Source organism: Vespa crabro, chromosome 2 (assembly GCF_910589235.1).
Source record: "Vespa crabro chromosome 2, iyVesCrab1.2, whole genome shotgun sequence".
In the NCBI taxonomy this organism is placed as follows: domain Eukaryota; kingdom Metazoa; phylum Arthropoda; class Insecta; order Hymenoptera; family Vespidae; genus Vespa; species Vespa crabro.
Genome location: NC_060956.1, coordinates 15,203,499 through 15,230,240, shown reverse-complemented (window position 1 = coordinate 15,230,240; position 26,742 = coordinate 15,203,499). Strand labels below are relative to the sequence as shown.

Sequence of the window (26,742 nt, the reverse complement as noted above, 5' to 3'; positions counted from 1 at the left end):
TTTTTATTTTTTCCTCGATACATACTTTACAAGATATACTGAAGATAAGGAACAAGCATTAATTTTGCAAGAATTTTTGAAAAATTTCATTAAAATATCTCTCGAAAGATCTCGGAGTTTCAGATACATATATATAGGTATCAACTTTTAAACGTGATGCTCGTTCTCTTCCAGCACTTATACGATTACGACAGTCGATAACTTCTGGCCACGTAAGGCATTCGGTTCTACCGCCTATGATGCATGCCTAATCGCCTCTAATGGTTGCTTTTTGAAAGCAGTTCCCTCCTAGTTTGACTCGACACACATATACGCACACACACTCACACACACACACACACACACACACACACACACACACACACACACACACACACACATATATATATATATATATATATATACGTTCTTTTCAAGCGAAATCGCATCTTACCAATTAGCGTCATTATTTATCGCAACCTTTTCCATCGATTTCTATTTATTTTTCTCTTCATATATTTCTCCTTTTTCCGTTCATATATATATATATATATATATATATATATATATATATATAAATTATACTTGTCTACTTACATTATTAAATATAATTTTATCGTTTGCATTAACTACTTTTTTATATATTTTTTGTTTCTCCTTTTTTTTTATATTCGAAGTGTAAAAGGAGACGTAGATATTTATATTCCTTGTACATACGTCGTCCTCTCTTCGTACATAATACTATCATATTTTCTCAATAAGCTTGCGTCATGAACGTAGATAAATTTATGTCTAAGAGAATATATGTATATACGTACGTAGGACCATCGTGTCAAGAGAAACGTAGTATAAGTAAGTTTACTTGACTTGGATTAATAAAACAGTCGATTCGGCGCGAAGGAAAAAAATAAAACATCGCGATAACGATACTAAACATACTCGTATCACTCGTCGAGTGTGATACAAACGATGATAACCCTCATCCAGATGTTTCCGATGACAAGTTCACCAATGTCGACGTGGTTTTGTAATTATGATAAAAAGAATAATATTTTCAATTTGTTTCAAGCTTTATATAGTTAAAAAACAAAACAAAAAATAAACAAACGGAATTAATTTTTATTGAAAATTATGATTTGTCAGACTCAATTAAATTTAAAAAAAAAATTCTACTGTCCTTTCATCTAAATATTATTCAAATTATACACATCAATCTTATTATTTTTTCTTTCAAAATGAAGTTTCCCGCGTCATTATATAAGATAGACGCGATATATCGCGAAAAAGTTTCTAAAAATGAGAACTTTCTCTTTGTGCGTTTCCTCAAGCACAATCAATGTCAGGATCGTTTGCCGAGGCCTCAATCTCATCGTCGAGATATCACTCATGGTTTATTAACTCGAAATTAAGATGCATCGTAATCATCGTGACTTTCTTTACAAGTCGAGACGAGTAATCAGTACAAAGAGAGGAAAAGAGAATAAGAGATAGATAGAGAGAGAGAGAGAGAAAGAGAAAGAGAATGAAAAAAAGAGAATGTTGCTGTTCCTCGTAATCCTTCGATGAGTTTATAATGAGCACGCGTACTCTTTCTCAAGTGAGATCGCTCAGGGCTCTATTTCTCCTTCGTAATCCTTGTGAGGCTATTCTGATGGACGTTTATGTGAATGATTGATCTAACAAAAATCTATTCAAGTACTTTCTACTCAACGTATTTCCAGGAAATATGAATATTAAAGCGATAAATATATATACATATATATGTATATATATGCATATATCATAGTTTATATAATATATATAAGCATACATATATACACACACACATATATATATATGTTATGGTTCATAATTAATAAATATTAATCGTAATAGAAAGAACTTCGAAAGTTAATCAAATAATGCGATATATCTTTATAAAAATATTTGTTAATCGTTTTTACGTCTCGAATTGGCCATAAAGTAGATCCTACGTTTTAAGTTACAATCTACTTGAAAAACAAAGTTTCATATTTTTTTTATTCCAATACCATTGACATTGAGTAGCAGGTCTGTCCCAAGATTTCCTGTCCGTCCACTTCTAGACGTGTTTATGGTCTAGATTATCCTAAAAAACTGTAGAACTCGTCGTCTTTCAATTTCAGCTCCATATATCACAACTAATCCACGTGGTCCACTCTATCTCGAATCGTCGTCGTCTGCCCAAAAATGGTTGGCTATCAATGTATACGAGAGAGAGAGAGAGAGAGAGAGAGAGAGAGAGAGAGAGAGAGAAAAGGAGAGAAAAGGAAAGGGAAAGAAAGAGAGATAAAGAGAGCGAAAGAGAGAGGCAGACAAACAGACAGACAGAGAAAGAGCAGAGTAACGTATACGACGCAAATTAGGCTACCTGAAGAGCGACGTGCAAGAAGTATCGCTCGCGATTAGCAAGTCGTCTTACCAAATTTAGCGAGTTGCCGAAAGCGCCGAGTTCCTATCGCCAGTCCAAATCACTCGGCCGAATCGTTACATGTCACGACCCCTTCCTTCTTCCCTTCCTTAGTCGATTTCTCCACCCTACTCGAATGTTTTCAAGCGTTTTCATGAGAATGTTTCGCTGATCTTTAAGCTTCAAACTGCGGGCATTAAAGCCAAATTTGGAGCGACGGCTGCCCTGCATTATGCATCGTTCATCTTACCCCGAATGCCTATGGTAAAACTTTCTTGACTGGTATCATAGATGAGTGGGATCGTTAAGAAACCACAAAGATCGTAAAGAAAAAGAACTTAAAAGTGATCGATTGTGAGTGTGTTTCGAAGTGAACTAAATAAATGTTATTATATGTATTCCTATGAATACAAAACTTGGTGAAGAATTAAAAAGTAATAATAATTCTAACTTCATAATTATAATAATTAATCTAATCATAAAGAAATATCCCAAAATTTGATATCAGTTGAAAACATTTGCATCTGTAATTATGGAAATATAATTGTAATAACAAGTATAACTAAACACGCATTGATATTTTCTGTTGAATTTTTTTACGTGACATCGTAGATATCACACTAAATCATCCGAATCTAAAATCTCTCATCTTTATTAATGTCTTAAGCACGATACTTTTATTGGCATATTCTAATTTCAATGTAAAAACAAATTCATATATATATATATATTTTTTTTTTAATTAAAAATAAAGTTTATGATTTTTCAATAATATGATATTTTACAAATTACAACGATCATAAATCAAAACCTTGATATGCAAGTAAAAACTTGCTACAAGAAATTATTAATACTATCAATAAATCAAACAATAGATGCTGTCAGGATATTATAATCTTGCTTTTTCGTTTGCGCGTATAGATTTAAAAGATCACATGTAATGTCAATGCGATTATAAAAATCAAGACATAAATAATAAACAAGACAAAAAAATAAACTACATACTGTAATACTGGTTATTATTTGATGAACAACAATTAACGTTTATAAAAAAAATTTCACAAACAAACAATCTTCATTACTCTCTCATATAATGTATTGAAAAAGACTATATTATATAATGTATTATAATCATTTTCAAAAAATTGTAACATCACGAACTAATTACCTATTAAATATTATAATATAAATCATAATAGTGTATCAAACTATCGAATTTTGTATTACAAAATAATCTCCTTAAGGAGATTGAAATTTCTTAACATGTAACGTATAATAAATTCGATTTCGAATTATTATTCACAAAGTATCCAACTTTATTAATATTAAATATATTAATATAAATTAGGAATTTTTCAATAAACAACCGTCGAATTGATAAGATAAGAATAATATTAATATTGTAACAATCTCTTTAAAAAAAAGCAAACAATCATCATGCCAATCTAATTGCTAAGGCACGTGGCGCAATCAACCAAAACTCGTTAAGACAAAATTGGCTAGTGACAAAAAAAGAAGAAAAAAAAAACGAGAGAGAAAAAAAGAGAAAAAAAATTCTACATAATTACGATTGAAAGGTAGCGACAAAACCAAGTCGATTATCGAAGTTGCTTGCACCTACGTGAGCGCTTGGCTAGGGGCTTGCATTATCGTTCTCCGTTTCTTGTTCCAAGCGCCAGACGAATGGTCCTTATTGGTAGCGCCAAACGTGACTCGCTTCGGATCACCTCGATCTTCTTTCTTAGTCGACGGAACGAAGAAGTTTCGCGCGATGTCTTGAGCCAACTCGAACGTACTTGAGAAACAAGCTTGAGCACGACTATCGCTTAGTTTCCTTAGTTAACAATGTACCTACCTATATTTTCTTCTGTCATCGTGAAACGCTTATAAGATCGACGTTTACTGAGGTTTACAAACACGTTTCTTACGATTCTTCTAAATAACGTTCCTATAAATTCTCTTAGAAGAGAAGTCTCGTAACTTCCGCAAAATATAAATGTCTAATCATATGAATATTTATACGTCTATCTAACTTTATACATTCAGAAAATCCTTTCACACTCGACTATACTGTCAATAAATACATAAGAATTATTTATTGAAATAGCAAAATGATTGATAGGTAAATCGTTAAAAAAGGAAAAAAAAATAATCATAAAAATAGGCTGTTTTTATGAGATCCATTAACCAAATTTCTACTTAGGAAATCAAACGAAAACGTAGATGTTTCTTCTTCTAAACCTTCTAATATCCCCAAAAATCGTCGTTGTTTTGTCCTAAAAAAGAGAGACGAAGAAATGCGTGGGTTTACCACTGAATCGATAAAAACTCATTCATTCATTTTTTATCGACTTCACAGGTAGTAGTTGCTTCATTCTAATCAATTTCTCTTTGCAATGAGTTACTTATAACGGAACTAATATCTTTCGAAATCATTTACGGCGAGATTGATTTTATTATTTCTTTTTTAATATTACATGTTAGAATCATGGATGAGCACATCGCTCCACTTTTTCAATATGGATATCACTTGGATAGATTATAGGTGTTAAAAATAAGACGAAATTTATCTAATCTCGTTCGATATCGTACTGTCCTCGAGTATGATCATCTCTCTCTCTCTCTATCTTTTTCTCTTTTTCATTCTCACTCTTTCTCTATTTCTCTCTCTGGTTTAAGTTAATCTCACGAACGAAAGAAACGAAACTTGAGTTGGTCTCGTTCAATGCGTAGGATTTTTGGTCGATGTAAAAAGGAACCGCAGTTTGGAGAAAATCGTAACACATAACATCAGCCGACAGCTGCACCGGCTGTGCTAATATTTGGCAGACACCTCGCATCTACTTCGAAAGAAAGGAAGATAACTTTAACTGCATGCGATTTTGCAAAATTGTACTCACCGCTCTAGTTCTCTCTCTCTCTCTCTCTCTCTCTCTCTCTCTCTATCTCTCTCTCTCTCTCTCTCTCTCTCTCTCTCTCTCTCTCTCTCTCTATCTATCTATCTCTCTCTCTATCTATCTATCTCTCTCTCTATCTCTCTCTCTCTCTCTTCTTTTTTTTCTTATCTAATATTACTGCTATTAATATGATTGTACAGTACTACTCCGTAATGTATTTTTTATTTTCATTTTTCTACTTACTATCATATAATTTCTGTAACTCTTTCTTTTTCTCTCAAGTTTTTTTTACAAAAAAAAAAAAAATAGCTTATACTTACTTCTTTTTAAAAATGAATTTAAGAAAGAAAGAGAAAGACATTTCCGTAAAGATTAAAAGAAGTAATGACATCTCCCCTCAACTAGATACTTTCTAGAATCTCCGACTTTCACCGATCGAGATAATCGAAGGACGCTATGGTAGAGTCTCGTAACTGTGATGAAGTTCGTCGAGAAACATACGAGATGTCCGAGAAATAATAAATCTCCATTAGAATCGGTCGATGATCGTCGAAAGTCCATCGAACCCATTTGCTCCCGATCTTGCAATTTTCTTCGTTGCTAACCACGTCCTCGACATATTCCGGACTAACGAGCTAGACACAAAATTAATTCCAATCCCGATATTATCTCTTGATTTTTCTTCGAACTTTCGTAAGAGGAGAAGTAGACATTCTTGTATTTACGTACTTACCTGTACCTCGAGATTTCATTTGACACAGCTGATTTGGTATAGAACAAAGAACCTAAAAACGATTCTTAAAATTTATCTCGATTATAATTTATATAGTACTGACGTAAAAATAATTGCATAGAACAATTATTTTTTTAAAGAATCATGTAACACGTCAATTAAAATATTCGACGATAAGAAAAATTCATGAAATTTCCAAGAAACAGAGATATTCGTGTTTGGTACGGCAAATTAAACTTCTACGATTACAAAACGGCTGATTGTTTTACGTCCAGTCATAATTTCACGCGAGTCGATCGATATTCTACAACAAAGATCGCCTATATCGTTTTCAATCTTATTCTAATCACATATCAATGATAAACGATACGTCTATTTTGCTACTGCCAATAAAATTATATGCAGAAGAAATGTGAAAGAGTTTCTTTTCAAAGAAATTGATTATCAATTAATCTTGTTTTGATTCGTCGAAACTCCGGTAGCGAGAAATCTAATTAGTTTCTTAATCCGATCAAAACCGATAAACTCGAGATAAATCATTGAAGGAAATGAGAAACGAATTGGAAAGTTACGAGATGTCGTTTTATATAGGTGACTAAGACAGGATCCGTTAAATTCTAGTAGAGACTTACACAGGCTCAACAACACCCACGTAACAAACGAGAAAAAGTCACGATACACAATCGAGAGTTAAAATTAGATTTACTTTCTGGATTTTTTGTTTTTTTCTTTTCTTTTCTTTTTTATTTTATCAAATAGAAATAACAAATCAAATCAAATTTTATGAGATTCTATTTTAGACCATTTTTACTCTTTAACATCTAAATATTTATATTCTAAACTTCCAATGAATAACTATAATATATCTGTTGAATTTTGAAAGTTGGTAGTATCATTTAAAGAAGAAGGAAGAACGATCGATCAGACAAGATCTGGCAAGGGTTAGTCGTGAAAGAAAGGAAACTCTAGAATCGAAGGATTCGTTCGGCGTACGATCGCGGTATCGCGATCTCGCGAAGCGAATCGGCCCAAGCGACATGCGGGCAATCGATAAGGACCGTCGTCGTTCTGAGCGTGACCACAAATCAATGCGGACGTGGACCTTAGCGAAGGCCCTTCCCCGCCATCGCTAAGGTAAGGGGCCATTAAAGCGCGTTCTCCATAAAATATTTTATCCGGTTTGCGGATCGATTTGCAATCCGTAGTGCTCCTCCTCTCTCTCTCTCTCTCTCTCTCTCTTTTCTTCTCCTCGAGGTCCAGTGGGCCGCCTTTTTCGGTGCACCAAATTCATAAATAATGGCTAAAGACCAGCCCTCCATCGTGTATCACAGCCTGAATTTGTAGTCTTTAGACCTTTTAAGGTTTTTGCCGAACGAACGTGCTCTCTTCGCCCGATTCTCCTTTTTTCCTCTACTCTCTCTCTCTCTCTCTCTCTCTCTCTCTCTCTCTCTCTCTCTCTCTCTTTATTCGGTATTCTAGCATTCGCGCGCCAACCGAGTTAAATCTTTGTAATAAAAAAGTAAAGGATAAAGAAATCCGAACTCTTAAACCTCCTGCGAAGTTTCAACGACGATTACGTAAAATGTTTCGAAGAATTTACCAGAGCTAAATTATCAAACTATTCTTTTCATGGAAAATATTTACATGAGCAAAGGATATATATCAAAAGTTGCGCAACAAGCTAATGATAAAGATTCTTCATTCCTCGCACCGAGAAACCAAGGATTCATCGTCTTTCGTAGTCTCGTTAACATTCCACTCGCGATGCGCTTCGCGGTGAATTCACCAGCTTCGCTGCTCGTATGTATACCTACTTCTTCGTCTATGCGTTCACTGACTTCTTCCTCAACTCCCGAAGTACAAACAGTTCTCCTTTCTTCTTTCTTGAGAAAGAGAGAGAGAGAGAGAGAGAAAGAGAGAAAAAGAAAGAAAGAGATAGCATGTAACAGGTAGCTCGGACAGATAACGGTAGTGACGACTGACAACGCTGACGGAACGTTTCTTTCCGTTCGTCTTCTCTTCTCGAGCGCCTTCTTCTTCTTCTTTTTTATCTACGTTACAATCACAATATAAGTATAAAATGTATATTTTATTAGAAATGTTTCCGTATATATGTATAACTGATGGACGATTAAAGCGACACCGAAAATTCTCCTATTATCTTCCTCTTTCTTTTAACCTGAATTTAATAAAACGGGAAAAAAAACAAAAGAAAAAGAAAAAAGACACCCACACGTGTGGGGGAGGAACGTTACTTTTCTTCTTTCTTCAGCTTCAACCGATTCACGCTAATTAGTCACACCTTCAACATAGCTCTAACTTTCCTTAATGTCTCGGCTCTTTAAGAGAGAAATAAAAAAGTGAAAAAAAGAGAAAGAGAAAGGGAACCCTTGCCAATGGAGACTAACATTTTTCAAATGGATTTACTTGTTTCCTTTTTACATCTCTTTGTCATGACTCCTACGTTTTGTTCCTTTTCGTTCGTCGAAATTTCGTAGAAACTTTGGAAAATCGTTTCGCTTTCTTGTAACAAAATTTCTCGACTAGTGATATTTTTTTTTCTTTTTTGATACTTTTTCAAAGAATCATTTATTTAATGATTTTTTGAAACTAGATAGTTTAGATCAATCATCGATATTTATTCATTATTCATTCTTCATTTTCTCTCTTCAATTTTTCTCTCTCTCTCATTCATTATCACACATATACTTTTTTTTCTATTTGTATTTTTCTTCGTCTAATTCAATACCCTTAATTTTTTGATCTATCATGCGATCTGTCTCTCATCTGTCTAACAGCTTACAATCATTCTTCGTCATATATCTAATTTTTTTCGGAAATGAATTTTCGAGTCAAAGGGAGAGAAAAAGAAAATCAAGCAATAAGGCTATAGTATAAACTCGCACGACTGACCACCAGCCTTCTCTCTCGGGCAGCCTTGGCGCAGCGGTTATGATGTTCTTGTTATTAATTTGTTTTGCGCGCTACCCGCAACACGTCGTGCGGAAACCAGTTTCTCAAGAGACGTATAGGATTACCGTGCTCTCGTGAGTGCGCGAGCGCACACCGTACGATCCTAAGAGAAAGAGAAAGAGAGAGAGAGAGAGTAAAAAAAGGAGAGAAGAAAGAGAGCGAGAGAGAAAACCAACAGCTTTTGGACGAGTAACGCCACGATGCACGAAAGCTCTCTCTCTCTCTCTCTCTCTCTCTCTCTCTCTCTCTCTCTCTCTCTCTCTTTCTCTCTCTTTCTCTCTCTTTCTCTCTCTTTCTCTCTCTCGTAGTTCTTAAAACGGTCTGAAACTTTCCTTATCCTTTCTCGATCTCCGAACCAGTTTTTAAATTTTCAACTGGACTCTTTCTTCTAAAATTCTAGACTTCTTTTTCAAAAGAAAGACAAGGAAAAAAATCGCTCTAGAGATATTAAATCTCTTGGAAATTTTTCGTGTTCGCTCGAGCATATTCAAATTTCTGTGTTGAGATTTTAAATTATTACAATAATACAAAAAAAAAAGGAGTAGTTAAACAAAACGATACATGTATGTATGTACGGTGTACGGGTATGTAAATAAGTAACATTGAAGCACAAATGAAACATCGTGTAATTATTTATATTCCATACATAGCTATAATGTTTGACCAAAAATATAGTCGGCTCGCAAAAGTGAAAAAAAAAAGGTTAAACACGGTCGAGACCGTTAAATCTAAAAAAATTCTCGTCCTCGCTAAAGTATTAATAAGTACAAGTTTTCTTAAGACATTAAATTATTAAAGTAATAATAAAAAAGAAAAACAAATATAGAATTAGGCTAAATGATATATGAGTGTGTAAATAAACATTAATGAACCTTTATCTGGTTATCGTTATTTTCTAATAAATAATTTCCCCACATACAATTATCATGTTTCATCTAAAAAGAAAAAAAGAAAATACAGGAAAAAAAAATATAACAAGCGATTCTCTTCGTTAATACTTCCAAACGAACGTGAGTCACATATCGTTTCGTTGTTCGGTCTTACGTCGGACGCAAATCAACGATAGGAGAAACAAATGTCGCGTTGTACGTCGAAGTAATACACCGTACGCTTTCCGACTATCGATATATCGCTACTGGGTCACGTAAGCCTTAGCAATTCTGTATTATACACATACATACGGCCTAACTCTTTATTTATGTTTTCCTCTTTCGATTGGTCTCAAAGTACAGGAGAACGAACGTGTGGGCTATGTTTTAAAACGTTCGAACGAAAACGTTAAAGGTGCGTCTAAATCGCTTGATAAGCACGCTACTCGAGATCACAAGGAGAACATATTTCGATCTATTCGACGTACTCACACATATAGACACATAGACATACTATACTATGTAAATTAGTATTTTCTACGAAGCTTCGGCTTCGTTGAAGCGAACTAATCTCTATGAAAGAATATATTTATCTATATTCTCTTGCTACGTTACAATGCAACCAACGATGCTTGGCCATTGGTAAAAGATTCGAACTCAACGGAATTTTAATTAATGTACACGGACTATGCTCATTAAAAATTTCAATCGTATCATCGAGTTCATAACATTGATCTTATATCTCTTATGTCTTTTACGATGGATGTGGATCAGATTTGTATCTCGACATTTGTCGATAGTATTGAGATCAAACGTCGATTCTCTTGACATATGTCAAGGTCCAAGATAAAAAATAATCGTATATTTTATTTGTATTTTTCGAAAAATACTAATAAGGAGAATGATGGAAATAATGAACATGATCCTTGCTTTTCTCGATAACAATGGCTGACTCATCCAATATATTATATCTGGCTCAAATATTAACCAATAAACTCTCTTTGCTATCGCGATCGAGGAAGGTAGATTTCGCGAACGTTTCAAGTTTGCTCGTTAATGAGTTAATAATACGAATGAATAATCTATAATGAGCAGTATAATTAATATTGTTAATCATTTGAAAATGTTCTTTGTTACCGACTGGAACGATAAGATTATTTAAACTCATTTTATTCATCAATTTAAATTTCGTTTCGTATCATCAATGATAACAGAGTTAATGAATCGTAAACAAATTTGTTTTAATTCTCCGAAGGTTAGCATACTCATAGATGACACGATCGTTGTCAGTTTGGTTTATCCGTCGAAATGTAAATAGCTGTTATATAAGTTCCTGTTCTGGATATTTTTCAAAATGTAATTATTTCTCTATTTTCATTTCCTTTTGATATCATTGAAACATCGAAGTACTTATTTTTTTTTAATGTAAAATTCTTAATTAGCAAGAGAAAATAATTATTTAAAAGAAAATAAAAATAATTTTCAAAGCTTTTAAAAATAATTTGATTCATTATTTATCTATCGAAACAATAAGATAATATAAAATCTCTTTAATTATATGAATTATAGGCATTATTTTAATCTTCATTAGTTATCATTGAAATATATCATTGTTAAATACAATCCATCTAAATTAATCACAAAGAGACTAATAACCAATATCAATACAAACATAATTTCTAAGAACAAGAAAAACAGATTTCCAAGAGACTCTCACAAATCAGTTATTCGTGACACTTCGCACTTGGTGCTTTCGGAACGAGTCGCGAAGCGAATTACTCGTTCGTTGCGAGAGAATGGAAAGAACGTCGAACGCGTCGAATGAATGAAGTTCTTGAAAAAGGGACGGTGACACCGTTCGCTTGGTCTTCGCCGAGTTCTTCCGCGAAAGAAGAAAAGAAAGAAGAGAGGAAGAAGCGGTTAGCATTCGAAATTAATTACCCTCTCGACTAGACGGTGGAAGAGAAAACGAGAAAGAAAAACGGATAGACAGACAGAGAGACAGAGAGAGAGAGAGAGAGAGAGAGAGAGAGAGTGAGAGAGAGAGAGAGGGCGAGAGAGAGAGAGAGGGAGACAAGAATACAGTTGTGCGTGCCACCCGGAACGAAGCGTTCTCAGGACGTCGTATTTGCATGCGACATGACGGCAGAATGCGGTACCATTCGTCCCTCGACACCGATTCCCTTTCTTCTTCTCTCTTCTCTCTTCTCCTTTTTCCTCTATCCTTAAAGATTTCTTCTCTTTTTCTTTCCTCTCACCCTTCACCCCATTATTCTCTTTCAAAGTCATTTTCGTTTCAGACGAGCGTGTCGATATGAACGAACACTCTTAACTGTTGTAAATATCGTCGACGAAAGGAAAGAAAAAGAGGACCAAGAACGGCTTTGTTAATTATTCTAATTAGAGGCAAGCCGACGTGACCATACCTCGGCGTTGCGTTACTATAGAATATACATATATATATATATATGTATATATATATATATATGTACATATAAATATATATATATATGTATATGTACATATAAATATATATATATATATGTATATGTACATATAAATATATATATATATATATGTACATATAAATATATATATATATGTACATATAAATATATATATATATATATATATATATATATATATATATATATATATATATTGAAAAGATCATGAAAGAAAAGTAACGATTGAATTGAAATATTTTCGATTAGCCATTCGTTCGGTTAACCAAAAATGGTTTTATACTTAAAGGATATACAATAATAATGCAAAAATGATACGATGGGTTCGTTAGTCGTTTTCTATAGGGTTGTATCAAAGAGAAAGGTAGTACTACTCGGTGATAGAGATCTTGCGAGATATCTACGATATACCTTTTTCTTTTTTCTTGAGAGCCAAAGAGGTTGGAGGTATACCTTCTGCTATCAGAGAAGAAGAAAAGGAGATGGAGGAGGAGAAAGAGAAAAAGAAGGAGAGAAAAAAAAGAAAAAGGAAAGAAAAGAAATATCATGGCGAGAGAGAGAGAGAGAGAGAGAGCGAATACGGCGATCCAGCCGCGATAACTTTAACGCACGAGGAATGTCGGACTCGCCGAGTAGGCAATTATAACTCCGCGTCTCGATCTCCAAGCTGAGTGCACTTTACGAGAAGGTGATAGAGAGAGAGAGAAGAAGAGAGAAAGAGAAAGAAAGAGAAAGAGAGAAAGAAAGAGGAGAAAAGGGAGAAGCTGTGGAAAGGGAAAAAGCTTCGATACTCTTTACGAGAAAGACAAGAGATAGGTACACTCGGTACGTTCTTAACGATTAATGGTTGTCGACCGGTCCTTGTTGATATCGAAACGAAAAGACTTCTCAAAAATGTCTTTGTCTCTGTTTAATTGTGAGAGTAAAAAAGATTCTTTCTTAAGGACAAATTGATCTTTTTTATGTATGTATATATATATATATATATATATATATATGTATGTATGTTTTAAATTCAATAAATTCCTTTCTAGAAGAGAATCTTGAATATTCGTATTTTTCTATAACACGAATATTAACATTTTTATTTAATAAAGCGGGTTCAAAAAGGCCTCTTCGAATTCTTTCCTTCGTTTCCAATGATTGAATTTAACGACGTTTTTTTATTGCAATAACTGTTTTATTATCTTGTACGTACAAAAATTAATGTTATAAAATAGTATATTTCGTGTTATAAATAGTAATCATTTCGGTGATAATAATGTTGTTTTTTCTTTTCGTTAACATTAGCCAAAACGTTTGTCGAATAAATCTTTGATAGAATCTCTGAAAAAGGATTTAATCGAACAATTTAGAGAATTGAATTTTTAATAATTATATTTTGATATTATTTTAAAGCTTTGTAGAAAGAGATACGTTTACTGTTCGATAAGAAACATATACATAAATCAAAATAATTCTTCGCCAATTAAATCATATTTGTCTTATACATGGTATGTTAGAACTGTTATATAAAAACGTAAATGATGCATAATGTTTATAAACAAAACAATGAGATAGATACACACACGTATATATATATATATATATATAGCTTTATACTGATACGTATCGAACAGCAAACGTATTAAAAAGCAAAACGATAAATAACTTACCGTCTACAGACACAAACACCGCTGCCATTACAATGTCCACCTGCTTTACCCATACTTAAACAATTGGCAGCACAGGCAGTGTCACCAACGAAACCACCGGCAGATAAAAGGTCACAGGTTACTCTTCTCTGTCTAGTAGCACGTTCTTCTGACACTTCGGCAATGTCTTCAAATGGCTCAAATTCGGCTAATCATTAAAATAACATTAAATAATATTTCATAGTCGAACATTTCTTCTTTTTTTTTTCCTTTTATATAATCTGATTAAGTATTTTACTTACGATATCTTAATTCGTATGGTGCAGCAGAGATAGCTACCACTCCAACAAGCACTAAAGACACAAGAATGTAAATCTTCATCTTTGACTAAACGTTTGAAATTTTAATTATTAGAAGATCGATACTCGACGATTGCTGTGATCAAACTTGACAATTTCCTTGATTAGTTGTTCATTATATAGCAGAAATATTGGGAATACCCGATTTTATGAAGAAGATAAATAGTGGATTTTCCTGAGTTGAAGATAAAATATTCCCAAGTTATTAACTCATTTTTTACATACATAAAGTTCATTTTATATCACATAGGAAGGCTAATTAATCAAACGATTCATTTAAAGCTGATAATGTAAATATAATAATAATATACGGACGTTCAATAAGAACGTAATTTAAAATTTTATTTCCGTATACAAGTGTCACGAACTTGAAAAGTGATCAAAAGAAATAGTAGAACTTTATGGAATTATTTTAATAATCGGCAATTGCATAAGATTAAAAGCGATAACCTATTCACATGAATGATATGTACGGACTTCAGGTCATTCATGATTATTAGTAGTTCAATCGAATTTCTCTTTATTTTCCTCGTATTTCTCAATGAGGGAATTCCTCTACAAAATAAATCGAATCGAATGTATATTCAACACATTCACAATTTGTTTGATCTACATATATCCATGTCATAGTTTAAATTTTCGTTGTAACGTTCGTGTAGTCGAATGGTCTTGTAAAAAGAAGAAAAAAAGAAAGAGAGAAAAAAAAAATATATATATATATAAAGGAGTTCTCATCGAGGAGTAGAAGGATCCATTAGCGAGAGGAGATAGCAAGGACGCGGAACGAGGCACTGGCTGAAATGAGCCTGTCGGAATATTTTACTCTCGAGCAACCGATAAAACGACCGCTGCCGGAGGTCTTTAAGGAGCTCGATTACCGTTAACGTCCTTCGCACTATACCGGATTTAACTTCTCGAAACTATCTACTATAAAATCTTTTTCAAATTTTTACTAAATCGTTTATTCGTGCTGCGAATTTTTTACATTACGAAAAATACTAAGTTCGATATAAAAATTGTATATATATATATATATTAATTAATATTCCAATAATAATAATCAATATATTACACAATATTTATTATTAATATATATGTATAATATTCTATTAAAATATTATACACAACATCAATGATTAATATATGAATAATATTGTGTTACGATTTTAAGATAATATATTAATGATTAGTATATTATTTTAAATGGTTTATGTTATCTTGAAATATTAAAATAATATTAATTTCTACAATTTATTCTATTATATTCTAAAACTATATTAATAACTTCATTTATATAAAATAACAAAAGTAAGTTCTTATATAAAAAAAAAATATTACACTAAATTTTATTTTATTTTTTTTTTCTTTACAAAACTTACGAAAAATATTATACAAAAGGACGTTCTATACACTATCTCATTTTTCTCTTATAATATTAATAAATATTTAAATTAAACTAAAATATTCACAAACTCTTATTTTTCTTCATTCTCTCACTAACGTTTTTCTTTTTTTTTTTGTTACAGGTAAGTTCACGCGCTCTGCCCCTCGAGTGGCCTCAGTCTGACCTCAAGGTAGGACGATAATGCACCAGACTCGACAGATAATCATCAAAGCGTTTGTAAGCACAGTCAAAAAGTCGTCGGGTAAAAATACTACGGTCGTTGATAGTAGTAGTAGTAGTCGTAATAGTAGTAGTAGTGGTGAGGCCTTTTTCTGTTCGTGACTACAGGGCCGCGCAACTTTAGTTGACCACGTAAACTTGTAAAGCAACCAACCAATCATCAGTCCTTTTTTTGATTACGTAGAACAGACTTGTTCCAAGAGATTGATAGATCAACAAAAGGATACTCGCGTCACTCGCTTAATTTACTCGACGTACTTTATTCGAAGTCGTGTCTTATCTTACTCTTCCATCCGAAAAGCGTACGAAGATATTCTATTTCTCTACTTTTCTCTTCCTATATGTCTAGCTTGTTAACCGTTTCTCTCTAGATATAAAGAAAATTTATTTTCTAAGATAAACAGTAAGAAACTATTGAGAAAAGTACCGGAAAAGATTTAAGAAAATAATTGTTACTAACAAACAAGAAAGATTCTCTTATTTAATTAAGAAAAACGATGATGAATAGAACAAAATTAATAAAATATTTTTACAAATATTGTTATGTCTTATGGAAAGAAAAGAATTGATATATTTTTTTCTGAATATAAATGGATTTTATTTTCTGAGTTGAACGGTAAAAAAAGTGTTGTTGAAGAATCAAGAATGAAAAGTATTTACTAGTAATTGGAAAAAATAAAAAAATTCCGTTTTAATTTTCTCCAACGGTGGGTGACGCCGAAATCGCATTTTACATATTTTGTAAATTTTGTCGGTAACAGACTATTATTACGTTGCATTGAATTTTTTTAAATATTTGAACAACGTAAAATATTATTTACCCATCGAATAAATTTTATTATGCATTTTGATATAAGAAGAATTTAATCAACTGTGTTTCCAAGAAATGTATTAGTTCTATGAAATATATATCATGTACATATATATATACACATACATATATCATATACTAATCTATACGAGATATATATTTCGCTTTTGATTTTGTACAAAAATCAAACAAACAAAAAATATGAAAATCGCCCGCTGCTGGAGGATTAATTCAAAAGACGATAAACGAATAGAACGAAATTAAATGCTTTTTAAACAAATATTAAAAAAACAAAACAAATGTCTTCGCCATTATTCTTATTTTATTCATACGTTACAATAGTTGATACCTATGTATATTGTATATATTTACGTCGCTGAACGTTTTATCTACCAGCTGCCATGAAATCATTCTAACGATCGAAAAACGAGTAGATGTCCTTTCTCCTTCGAGTTCGAGCATTTTTCCCAACAACAAACCAATAGATTTGCCGTCGAGATAAGCGCCGCTACGAAAGCAGAGTTGACAGGACGCGTCTTGGAGTCACGTTTTACAAGTTGTTTTACAAGCAAAGGATACAACGCCACACGCTGTGAACGGCAGGACCTCCTTCTTTTCGTTACCTTCTCGAGTACCGCTTTCTTTTGTCAGAAAACCGAAAGATTCGAAGGATGAAACCTCTTTTATGCTTTTATGTTACATATAGTATTGTTTTCTCTTTCCTTTTTCAAGATTTACGTTTTATCATTTTTTATCATCTTTCGATCGATGTAATCTCTTCAATTTCTAGTCATGAGCGAATTTTTCTTAGAATTCTAACCAATAAAAAAATCTATTAAGAAATTATATAAGTGTATCTATCAGCTATATATATATATATATACATATATATATATATATACAATTACTTATATACTTTACAATTAGACTATAGTAATCCCGTCGAGATTAACATTGGCTATCTGTTAACTGGCGCCAAGTATCGATACTGGAAAGACTAGATTTTCCAGTAGTATCAAAGAGTATATACAGTATACATAGGTATATCGAGATCGCGTGTCTAGATCATTTTCTTTTTTTCCCTTACGACATTAAATATCACGTTAGAAAAATATTCATCGTTTACTCGCGTCACGGTCTGAGTATTCTTATCTGAATCTTCTCGAAGAAAAGAGATTACTAAGGATTATTAAGATACGAAAATAAGAGTTGAATAATTCGAGAATAGTTTTAGGCTATAAAAATAGCTTATCTATTTCTCTTACTGCTTACAAGATGCTATTAACGAAGCGACGTATTATGCTCGTGCATAATTCCATATTATGAGATTATACCATTATATTATATATGTATATATATATATATATGTATATATATATATATATATATATATGTGTATGTATATATAATATACGCGGAAAGGCTGACTCAATTATCGAGCTCGTTTGCAGGAACATTGTTTATAACAAGTATAAGTCGTAAGTATAATATTTATCAACAGGTTTATTCATTGACGGTTTTATAGCCCGTCGAAACGAGGGAGAAACTCTTTCTCCCTCAAGTCTTGTTTACATCGTACAACCTACACACAACACAAAACAGTACGTCTCAAAAATAATACTTTATGTCTTTTCTATACCCGCTGTTCTCGGACGAATTTAATAATATTAATAACGTCGCACGCAAATAAGTAGGTCGTTAATTCAGCGACTTCAGTGGGAAGCTAATTAATTACGTTTTCGATCTTTCGTCGAGTTTGTCATTGATACTACTGAAAAAAGAAAGTATATATCTTGTGTGTATATATACTATATATATATATATATATATATATATATATATATATATATATTTTCAAGGATCTTTGGTTTTTCGAGTCGACCCTTCATTTCATCAAGGTCCTTGTCAGTTCTCCTCTTCTTTCGTGTATTCCTTACGTCTTAGGAGAAAGAATAGAGTTCGGTGATCCTCCGGCAACCTCCCAGAATCCTCTTCCCTTTAGTTCCTATCCTTCCCATCGCCGGATCCTTTTGTTTCCCAACGTAGAACCCCAGTTGAGATCCTATCTGACATAAATAATTATCCTGGACCAAAGCAGCAGATACCACGGACTCGCGTCTTCCCTAAGAAATAAAGAAAAAAAAAGAGAGAGAGAGAGAGAGTGAGAGAGAGAGAGAGAGAGAGAGAGAGAAAAGGAACGAGAAAAATGAGACAAGAAAGCCTTAAAGATTTTCGTTTTGATCCGGAATGCGATGTACCTCGTCCCGGGTAGGTATATAGAAATACCAAAGATTTTTCAAACCTTCCCTTGAATATTCCAAAGGAACATCAAATATTTTACTTTCTTATTTTTAAATATTAGTTTCTAAATTTAAACATTGAACATGATAAATTCGACGTAACGATCGATAAATTATTGAGAAGTGACAAATTTTTTGTAAGTAATTTATTATAATCTAGTTTGATTTCAGGTTAATGTCGACCTATGTAAAATTTCGATCTCTGTCGTACATCGATCGACGATTTTACAATGAAAAAAAAAAAAAAAAAAGAAGAAGAAAAAAGAGAGAAGCAAAATAAAAAAGAATTTACAAGATTGGGACTCTAATATTAGAAATTATAGATATTTTGGAAACGATGATATCGACCTAACTTTATTCAACGAGAAAAATATTGTAGATGATCCATCCGAGATCAGTAAGAGCTAGCTCGAGGATTTAATGACGGCGATCATATTTATTGGATCATTTTAACGACGCCTGTTGTACTCGTTTTATATACCTAATTCTCTATCGTCCGAGATTTCTCCTTTTACCTCGAGCCGGCAAACAACAAATTATACCTTAAGAGTCCCGATCTTTCGCCTGCGACCATCATTCGCAAGTCTAATATCGGCTCTCACGGCGACGTTTTATTCGCGATCTATGCACGTAGAAGGACGATCACGTTGAACGCTTCCAGGCACTTTCATAATCCTTGCATCGTACTTGCGCATAAAGAAGACAAAGAAATCGAACGAAGAAATCGAACGAGAACGTGCATTTCGAGAAGATCGAGAAATGAAGGATATCAATGTCGGTAAGTAAAATTTATTTTTATTTATTTTATTTCCTGTTTTTTTTTTTCATCTTTTAAGTGTAGAAACTTGTTCAAACGGAATATGAATCATGGAGAGCAACGGTATTTATTTATTATACGCATCCTTTGATTCATGGCTGTTAAAGTAATCGTTGAATTATTCGTGAGACCATCCAATTTTGCAGCACGTTCTTCCCGATCGCCGTTAATTTATCGTACTGCTTCGATTGACCTCGTTTCAAACGACACTTCTACTAGTCGCGTGTAATGGGTCCAGTATCCAATTGCGTCTCCCTCTCTCTTTCTCTCTCTCTCTCTCTCTCTCTCTCTCTCTCTCTCTCTCTCTCTCTGTCTCTATGTCTCTGTCTCTTTTTCATTCCCTTTTGAACATTACATACTTCACAGACTCTACGAGGACTTGATTTATAGGATTTCATTTTTATCAATCCTTAGGAGAATCCATATGCTTATGTATGAAACGATATCTTCCTGATCGATAGATCATAACATTCCCCTCAAAGGATTTTGTTTTTAACTATGCGGAAGTGAAAGTATTAATGCGATGAAATGTTAAAAAATGATAATTGTTTTGTCTTCTTTCACGTCTTGTTATTTTTTAATGGATTATATCACGTATTTTTTTATAGCAATTCTATTATTCTATTTCTTATCTCGTTATTTTTTAATATTTCGATAGACATAGCATTTCTTAATCAATATTTATAAATCTTTCTAAAGCATAGAATATAATATCCTTTATACCTATATAATAGTAGTGAAGTATAGTATGATCGTAAACATGAAAGGCGTCTGACGAGTAACCATATTAGGTATAACGTAAATATAAAATTTTTTTACATAAACTCATACCTCATTTACTTATTTTTTATAAAGATGAATTCGATAATATTTATCAAATCCTTGGGTTAATCGTAAGTCGAAGATATTAAAGGAATAACGAAAAGATAAATAAATATTTAAATATTAATATAAGAATTCACAAAGTTCGAGAAGGTCGAGACGTAGTATAGGACGGATCGGTAGTTTCTCCGCTTTCGAAGAAGAAGAAGAAGGTAGTTACCGTTGTTGGCAAAGGTGAGAATCAACATGCAAACTGGATGTATTGGAAGTGGTGCGCGAGAAAAGATAAAGAGAAGTGAGAGAAAAAGAAAAGGAAAGAGTGAAGAAAGGAGAGGAAATAAAGAAGTCGAAACGAAGCGCAGTTGGAAAGAAAGACGAGAGAGAGAGAGAGAGAGAGAGAGAGAGAGAAAAGTAGAAAAAGAGAAAAAGATAGAAAGAGAGGAGCTAAAATCCATGTTGGAACGATAATGCTTCGACCAGTAGAAGACCAATACATACGGACCGTTAGTGAGCTTGGTAATTATCATTGTGGCAAACTAACAATGCTGCCAACTGTCGAAGTTGAGTAAAAGGCGTGAAGATTAACCGTGGCTTGCTAAAAAGTGTTCGTCCATAAACGTGACGACGTGCGAAACACGTGAAGTTCTCGGCATCTATCAATGTATGTATTACACGAAGTCCTCGCGATTCTTCGAACGAAAAGGAAAGACTGTCCTTGCTATTAAAGACGTCCGTGAACGCCTACGTTCGTGATTTTGTCGTTCGTCTAAAATACAACATGCTATACCGAACGATTTTATTTTATTTTTTTTTTTTCTTTTTTCTTTTCTATTCTTTTTGTTAATCGAATTACGTCACGTAGCTAATGCCTGTAGCATCGTAATTTTTCGTTTAATTGTGCATTTGTTTAAAATAAAAAATACGTTAGACTTAATTTATATATTAAATAGAAGTATTCTTCGAACGAATTTCGATCGATAAGGCCGTCGCTCCGAACGAATGACTCTATAGTTGACATTAACCACAAGGGATAAGGCACATTCCACTCTGTTTAGCCTCTTGGCTGCGCCTTCGGCGAAAGGCATGAATGACCCAACGATATGTTTTCACTAGGCTTACATTTGCCCTTACTAAAACAATCCTGCTAATATCGTTTAATGTTTCTTCACCTTGTAATATTTCTTTGCATTTTTTTTTATAATTAATCTATTTTTATTTACAATTTATTATTAACACGAACAGTTAGTAGATTATCCATATTACTTATAAACCTACGATAATTTTCAAACTAATTCGAGTTTTAACCTTCAACTAATTAACGAGTCAATTATACGTCAAATACGTTACATGACAATCAAGTTTCATTAAATGTAATACGATATAAGTATATGTGTAAATCGTGTTATTATTACCGTAGCAATTTGTAATGCGTGACCCAAGTCCAACGAAAAGCATTTCAAACGGCACGATAGTTAAACGATTACAATGGTTAAAGTGTGTTTTCTTCACTGGCAGAAGAGACGCAACAATGTGCATATGTGTATATACATAGATATATATATATATATATATATATATATATATATATATATATATATATATATATATACGTTCAACTACATACAATCAAACGTACAAGTATTCTCGAGGCAAACAACTACAGGGCATATGTACTGTTAAGGCGACCCATAAAGAACTTGATATTATTCCTACGTATGAGGATGTCTATCTATTGACATTTCGAATCTTCGAGGTGAACGAAGCTCGACATTGCACGCGTGTTTCGTGGAATGCCATCATAGCTACTTCTTCCTGATCTTTTGAAGCTATTTTCCTTTTCTCATCTTACGAAACAATTTTCTTTTCCCTATTCTATATAATACTCGCCGTGATTGTATTACGATGAAAAATATTCTTACAGAGAAAAATATTCTTACAGAGAAAAACATACGTACACAGATAAATATTCGAAGGAAATATTTGACGGTCTTCGTTTCTTGCGATTTTATATTTATCGATTAATCTTCGACGCGGAAATATCGCTGCGCAAAACTACGATGAAAAGACGTAGTAATAGGTAATCGCGTAAGACTTGTGACCGTGTAAAAATCTGTCGCAGCGTATTTGACTCGGACAAACTAAGTTGAAAATATCGATAAGGCCTTTACGATAAGATCTATTTCAGTCCGTAGAAGGTATGCTCCCATTGGCTGTTTAGAGCGCCGATATAAGCGCAGACGAACGAGCGTCACTGATAATCGAATTGCACTCTCTTGCGCGTACGTTTTATCGCCAGGTGTAACGTAAAGTATTTTTATCTCGTTCGTTTGCATAACGCAGATCGGGACGATCCTCGTATTGAACGTATACGAATTCGTTGAATAATAACATTGATGATGATAACTAACCAAAAGAAATTTAATTGCTTAATTATCGAACGCGATCGTTGCCTCTTCGTGTTTATTCGAAATTTACGAGATACTTTATTATGATGATACTCGATCAATTTAGGTATCAGAACGTTAAGATGGAAGGACGAGCAAACAACCTTCAGTAGACACGATGGACGAATGCGATAGTAACCGTACTCGAGATGCCATAACGTCCGCGTACGCAAGTATAGTTTGCTCTCTCTCTCCCCCCCCCCTCTCTCTCTCTTTCTCTCTCTCTCTTCCCCCTCTCTCTCTCTCTCTCTCTCTCTACTCTAGTGCAAGGCAAAGACGAACGGTCGATCGTCGTTCGGAGGCAGCACTGTAATCTACCCTACCTTTTGCGGCCGATAACGCGTATGAGATATCGCTTGCAAGAGTCCTAGGTGCAATAATGTCTCGATGAAGTCGCTCGAAGGCCAATTCCATGTTGCGAACCGTGCTCGGTTGGACAGTGGATGGAGCAGAGCGAGGAAGAGAATAGAAGGAGTTCGATAGAGTATGTGGAGTAGGAAAAAGAGAGAGAGAGAGAGAGAGAGAGAGAGAGAGAGAGAGAGAGAGAGAAAGAGACGATAAGGCGCGGCTAACCCGCCCAATCTACTATGTTTCACGGTACTCTCGACATTACCACTTTATATCACCTATCGTTCACCATATATATTCCTTCCTTCCTTCCTTCTTTCTCACTTGAGCCACGCGTACTTTCTCTTTTTGTCTTTCTTTCTTTCTTTCTCTCTTTCTCTCTCTGTCTCTCTTCTTTTCTCTCATCTCTTCCTTCGCATACTTTTCCTAGCGATACGATACGTACTATAGGGGGTTCGCGCATTGTAAAACGTAAACACGAGTACGAGGAATGATATCGGTAGTTAAGGGACGACTCTTGCTCTTGCTTTATGGCATCGTTGATTCTTCTTTCTCTTTCTTTTCTATTCTTCCAAAGAGAAAAAAGAAAGAGAGAAAGAGAGATCGGCAAATTTTACGAGCAGCTTCGATAGGATTTTATCAGTTCAACGTGCTCTGCGTTTGTCTCGCTTTCATTGTAATCTTTGTTATTGTTGTCGTTCGCCTATCGACCTCCTAGCGCCGGTTGATTAGTCGACGAAAACACGTCGGATAGCTCACATCGGAACGAAAATTGTAACTACTCTCTACCTTTGTATTCAACGATGTCGTATCTGTTTATTTATTATTCTTTTTATTCTTTTTTATTTTTTCTGTTTTATTTTTATTCGCGGTTGCACATCAACGTATTCGAAAGGGGATATATATGTGAACGTCATTAGTAAACTGATATGAGCTATGAGATGTGATTGAAGTTAAACTAATATTTAACATGAGATTGTTGATACCAGACATATAATACAATTTGCAAACAAGATAGAGCAACTTACTGATAGATAAAACATATCCATTGATTAAACGAGTATTAATTATTATGTCTCCATAACGTTAATATGTGCCAGATATTATTTCAACGGAAATCAAAAAATGTATGTATTACATATAAAATCAAAGTAATGCAAAATATTAGATGTCGTATCGCGTATATGCATATTCAATATTATAATATTTTCTAATTCTCACACGATCGAAATTGAACAGAAGATTTTGTCGCTGTATGACATCCACTTATACAGAATACAGACTTATTTATAAATAAGTAATTTGTAACTTGGCAATTTTTTTTGTAAGTTCATTATAATATTTCTCAATGTTAGAAAATAAATTTTTATCTCACCGCATATATTTAACGTTTCTTAAAACTGCAGTTTATAATAATTCCAATTATTTTCGTAAGGGAGCGTACGTTTTTTTAAACGATTAGAAAGACGAAACAAACGAACTTGAATGGAATTTATCGTCATATTATATTCGATGTTATAAAAATTTCATAGTAACGTATCGTTTATTAATTATAAGAACCGATCATGCGAAACACATATGGTGAACGTATGGAACGAACGAGTAAGTTAGGTGCTATGTCGAAAGATCTGTAAAGTGAAAAATAGGTAGCACAGTAAGGTAAGGCGGCGAGAACAATTATAAAATGGCGACTGTTGCCTAATCTCAGCTGGTTCTCGCGCGTTTCTTAGCGATTGTATACGCCTAAGCAGAATAGAAGGTACCTATATAGAATCGAATCTGATTGTGAGATCGACTCGAATGTGGGCGAACTCGGCTAGACACGCAGACATCTCTTCGGTTGAGTCAGCGATTTCTCACACAATTTAATCCCTATCTAGGATGAGATTCGATATTTTTAATGATTCGTCAATGAACGAACGAACGAACGAAGAAACGAAGGAACGAACGAATTAACGAACAAGGAATAAAATCCTGAAAGAAAATTCGACGAGTTAAATCTTTCGCTCGACTATACCTGTACATTTCTTCGAGAGATCGCAATGATCGATGCTGTACATACTAATAGTTGGTTTTAGTCCGACATGCGAAGAGTTCGCACGAAGAGAGATCGTGCCAAGTAAGATGGGTATAATCGTTGTTTTTTTACCCTTTGGCTAAAAGAATCCACGTAATTACAGATACTTTCCAATCCCCTTAAATCAAATTTCCTGGATATTTCAAAATAAAAGAATTACTTGAAAATAATACAATGTATAGAATTAGGTTACATACGTGTTATCAATTATATATTAGAAATGTATACTTATATATGAACGTATACAACGTCGTATTCTATTTGAATTTGAACGTGTGCCCTTTATCCGAGAGATTACGATCGAACATATAATTCGTTCTAGCTACAATGCAACGTCGGCGGTAAGCTCGTGGGTATTGAATTCCTTCGCGTACTCGACAGCCTCCGCAACGCACGTAGTACCAGCGGAACGAATGAGCGTATGCGTCATTGTTGATTAGAAATTCGTTTGCAAACTACGGCGTAGAGGAGCGTATTTTGATAGGGTTGCAAATTTATGAAGAAAAACAAGCGAGTAATTATATCATGATTCAAGATCCGAGTAGTTAGGTATTAGTAGCAGTTTCTGCATAAATTCTCTCTCTTTCTCTTTTTCTTTGTCTGTTACTCTCTTGAAAGAGAAAAAATTTATTCAGATACTTACGTAAAATCACTTGTCTCGAAGCAAAATCGAAACTCGTTCCAAACATGCAAGGAACGATGCCCTAGGCATAGTGTCGTCGTTCTCAGTCGGTTCCCGCGCAATTTATTCGCGCCCTTCTTGTGAAATTCTTCGAGATAAGGTGCCACAAGATGTACCGAAGCACGTAGTTGGTCTCCCTCCCTCTCTCTCTCTCTCTCTCTCTCTCTCATAAGTTTCGCCATGAGTTAAGGAAAGAGAAGAAAAAGAAAGAGGAAAAAAAGAGAAGAAGAAAGAAAGATAGAGTGAGAAAGAGAGAGGAGAAGGGACAAAAGGAAAGAACGAACGCTAGCAGCCTCATGTGTGTACGAACATGATGGAGCACATGCACTCTAAGCAAAAATAAGGACAGAAATAGCGGCAATTACCGTAGCGGGCCAAAGATGAGAAAGAGACGGGCATATTCATCATCTGAGGTCATTTGAATACCGCACTGTCGAGAGGAGAACGGGACGGAACGATCTAGGGAGAAGGTCCGAGGAG

The 26,742-nt window shown here is 33.9% G+C and overlaps 2 protein-coding genes and 1 long non-coding RNA gene across 6 annotated transcripts in view; 1 reads left to right on the top strand and 2 right to left on the bottom strand.

The window, feature by feature from the left end:
* The window catches only part of LOC124422177 (epidermal growth factor receptor), a 119,346-nt gene that overhangs the window by 35,454 nt on the left and 57,150 nt on the right, over nucleotides 1–26,742 (top strand). The window contains exon 2 of one of the 4 annotated variants that reach the window (XM_046958278.1): nucleotides 19,244–19,850. The exons of 2 other annotated variants lie outside the window; for them this stretch is intronic. The gene's annotated coding sequence lies outside the window, so the exon portion shown is untranslated. Of the gene's footprint in view, nucleotides 1–19,232; nucleotides 19,851–26,742 lie in introns of those variants that run through there. One more of the 4 variants, XM_046958279.1, reaches the window with a different exon arrangement.
* LOC124422183 (defensin-like) lies at nucleotides 13,503–14,443 on the bottom strand. The gene is made up of 3 exons (XM_046958302.1): nucleotides 14,281–14,443; nucleotides 14,000–14,186; nucleotides 13,503–13,670 (listed from the first exon to the last, which is right to left on the bottom strand). Exons 1-3 carry the CDS (start codon nucleotides 14,357–14,359, stop codon nucleotides 13,631–13,633), a joined length of 306 nt encoding a protein of 101 aa, XP_046814258.1. The 5' UTR covers nucleotides 14,360–14,443; the 3' UTR covers nucleotides 13,503–13,630.
* On the bottom strand, nucleotides 18,258–23,343 carry LOC124422185. The gene is made up of 2 exons (XR_006941806.1): nucleotides 22,667–23,343; nucleotides 18,258–18,895 (listed from the first exon to the last, which is right to left on the bottom strand). It is a non-coding gene; the product is annotated as an uncharacterized LOC124422185 (long non-coding RNA).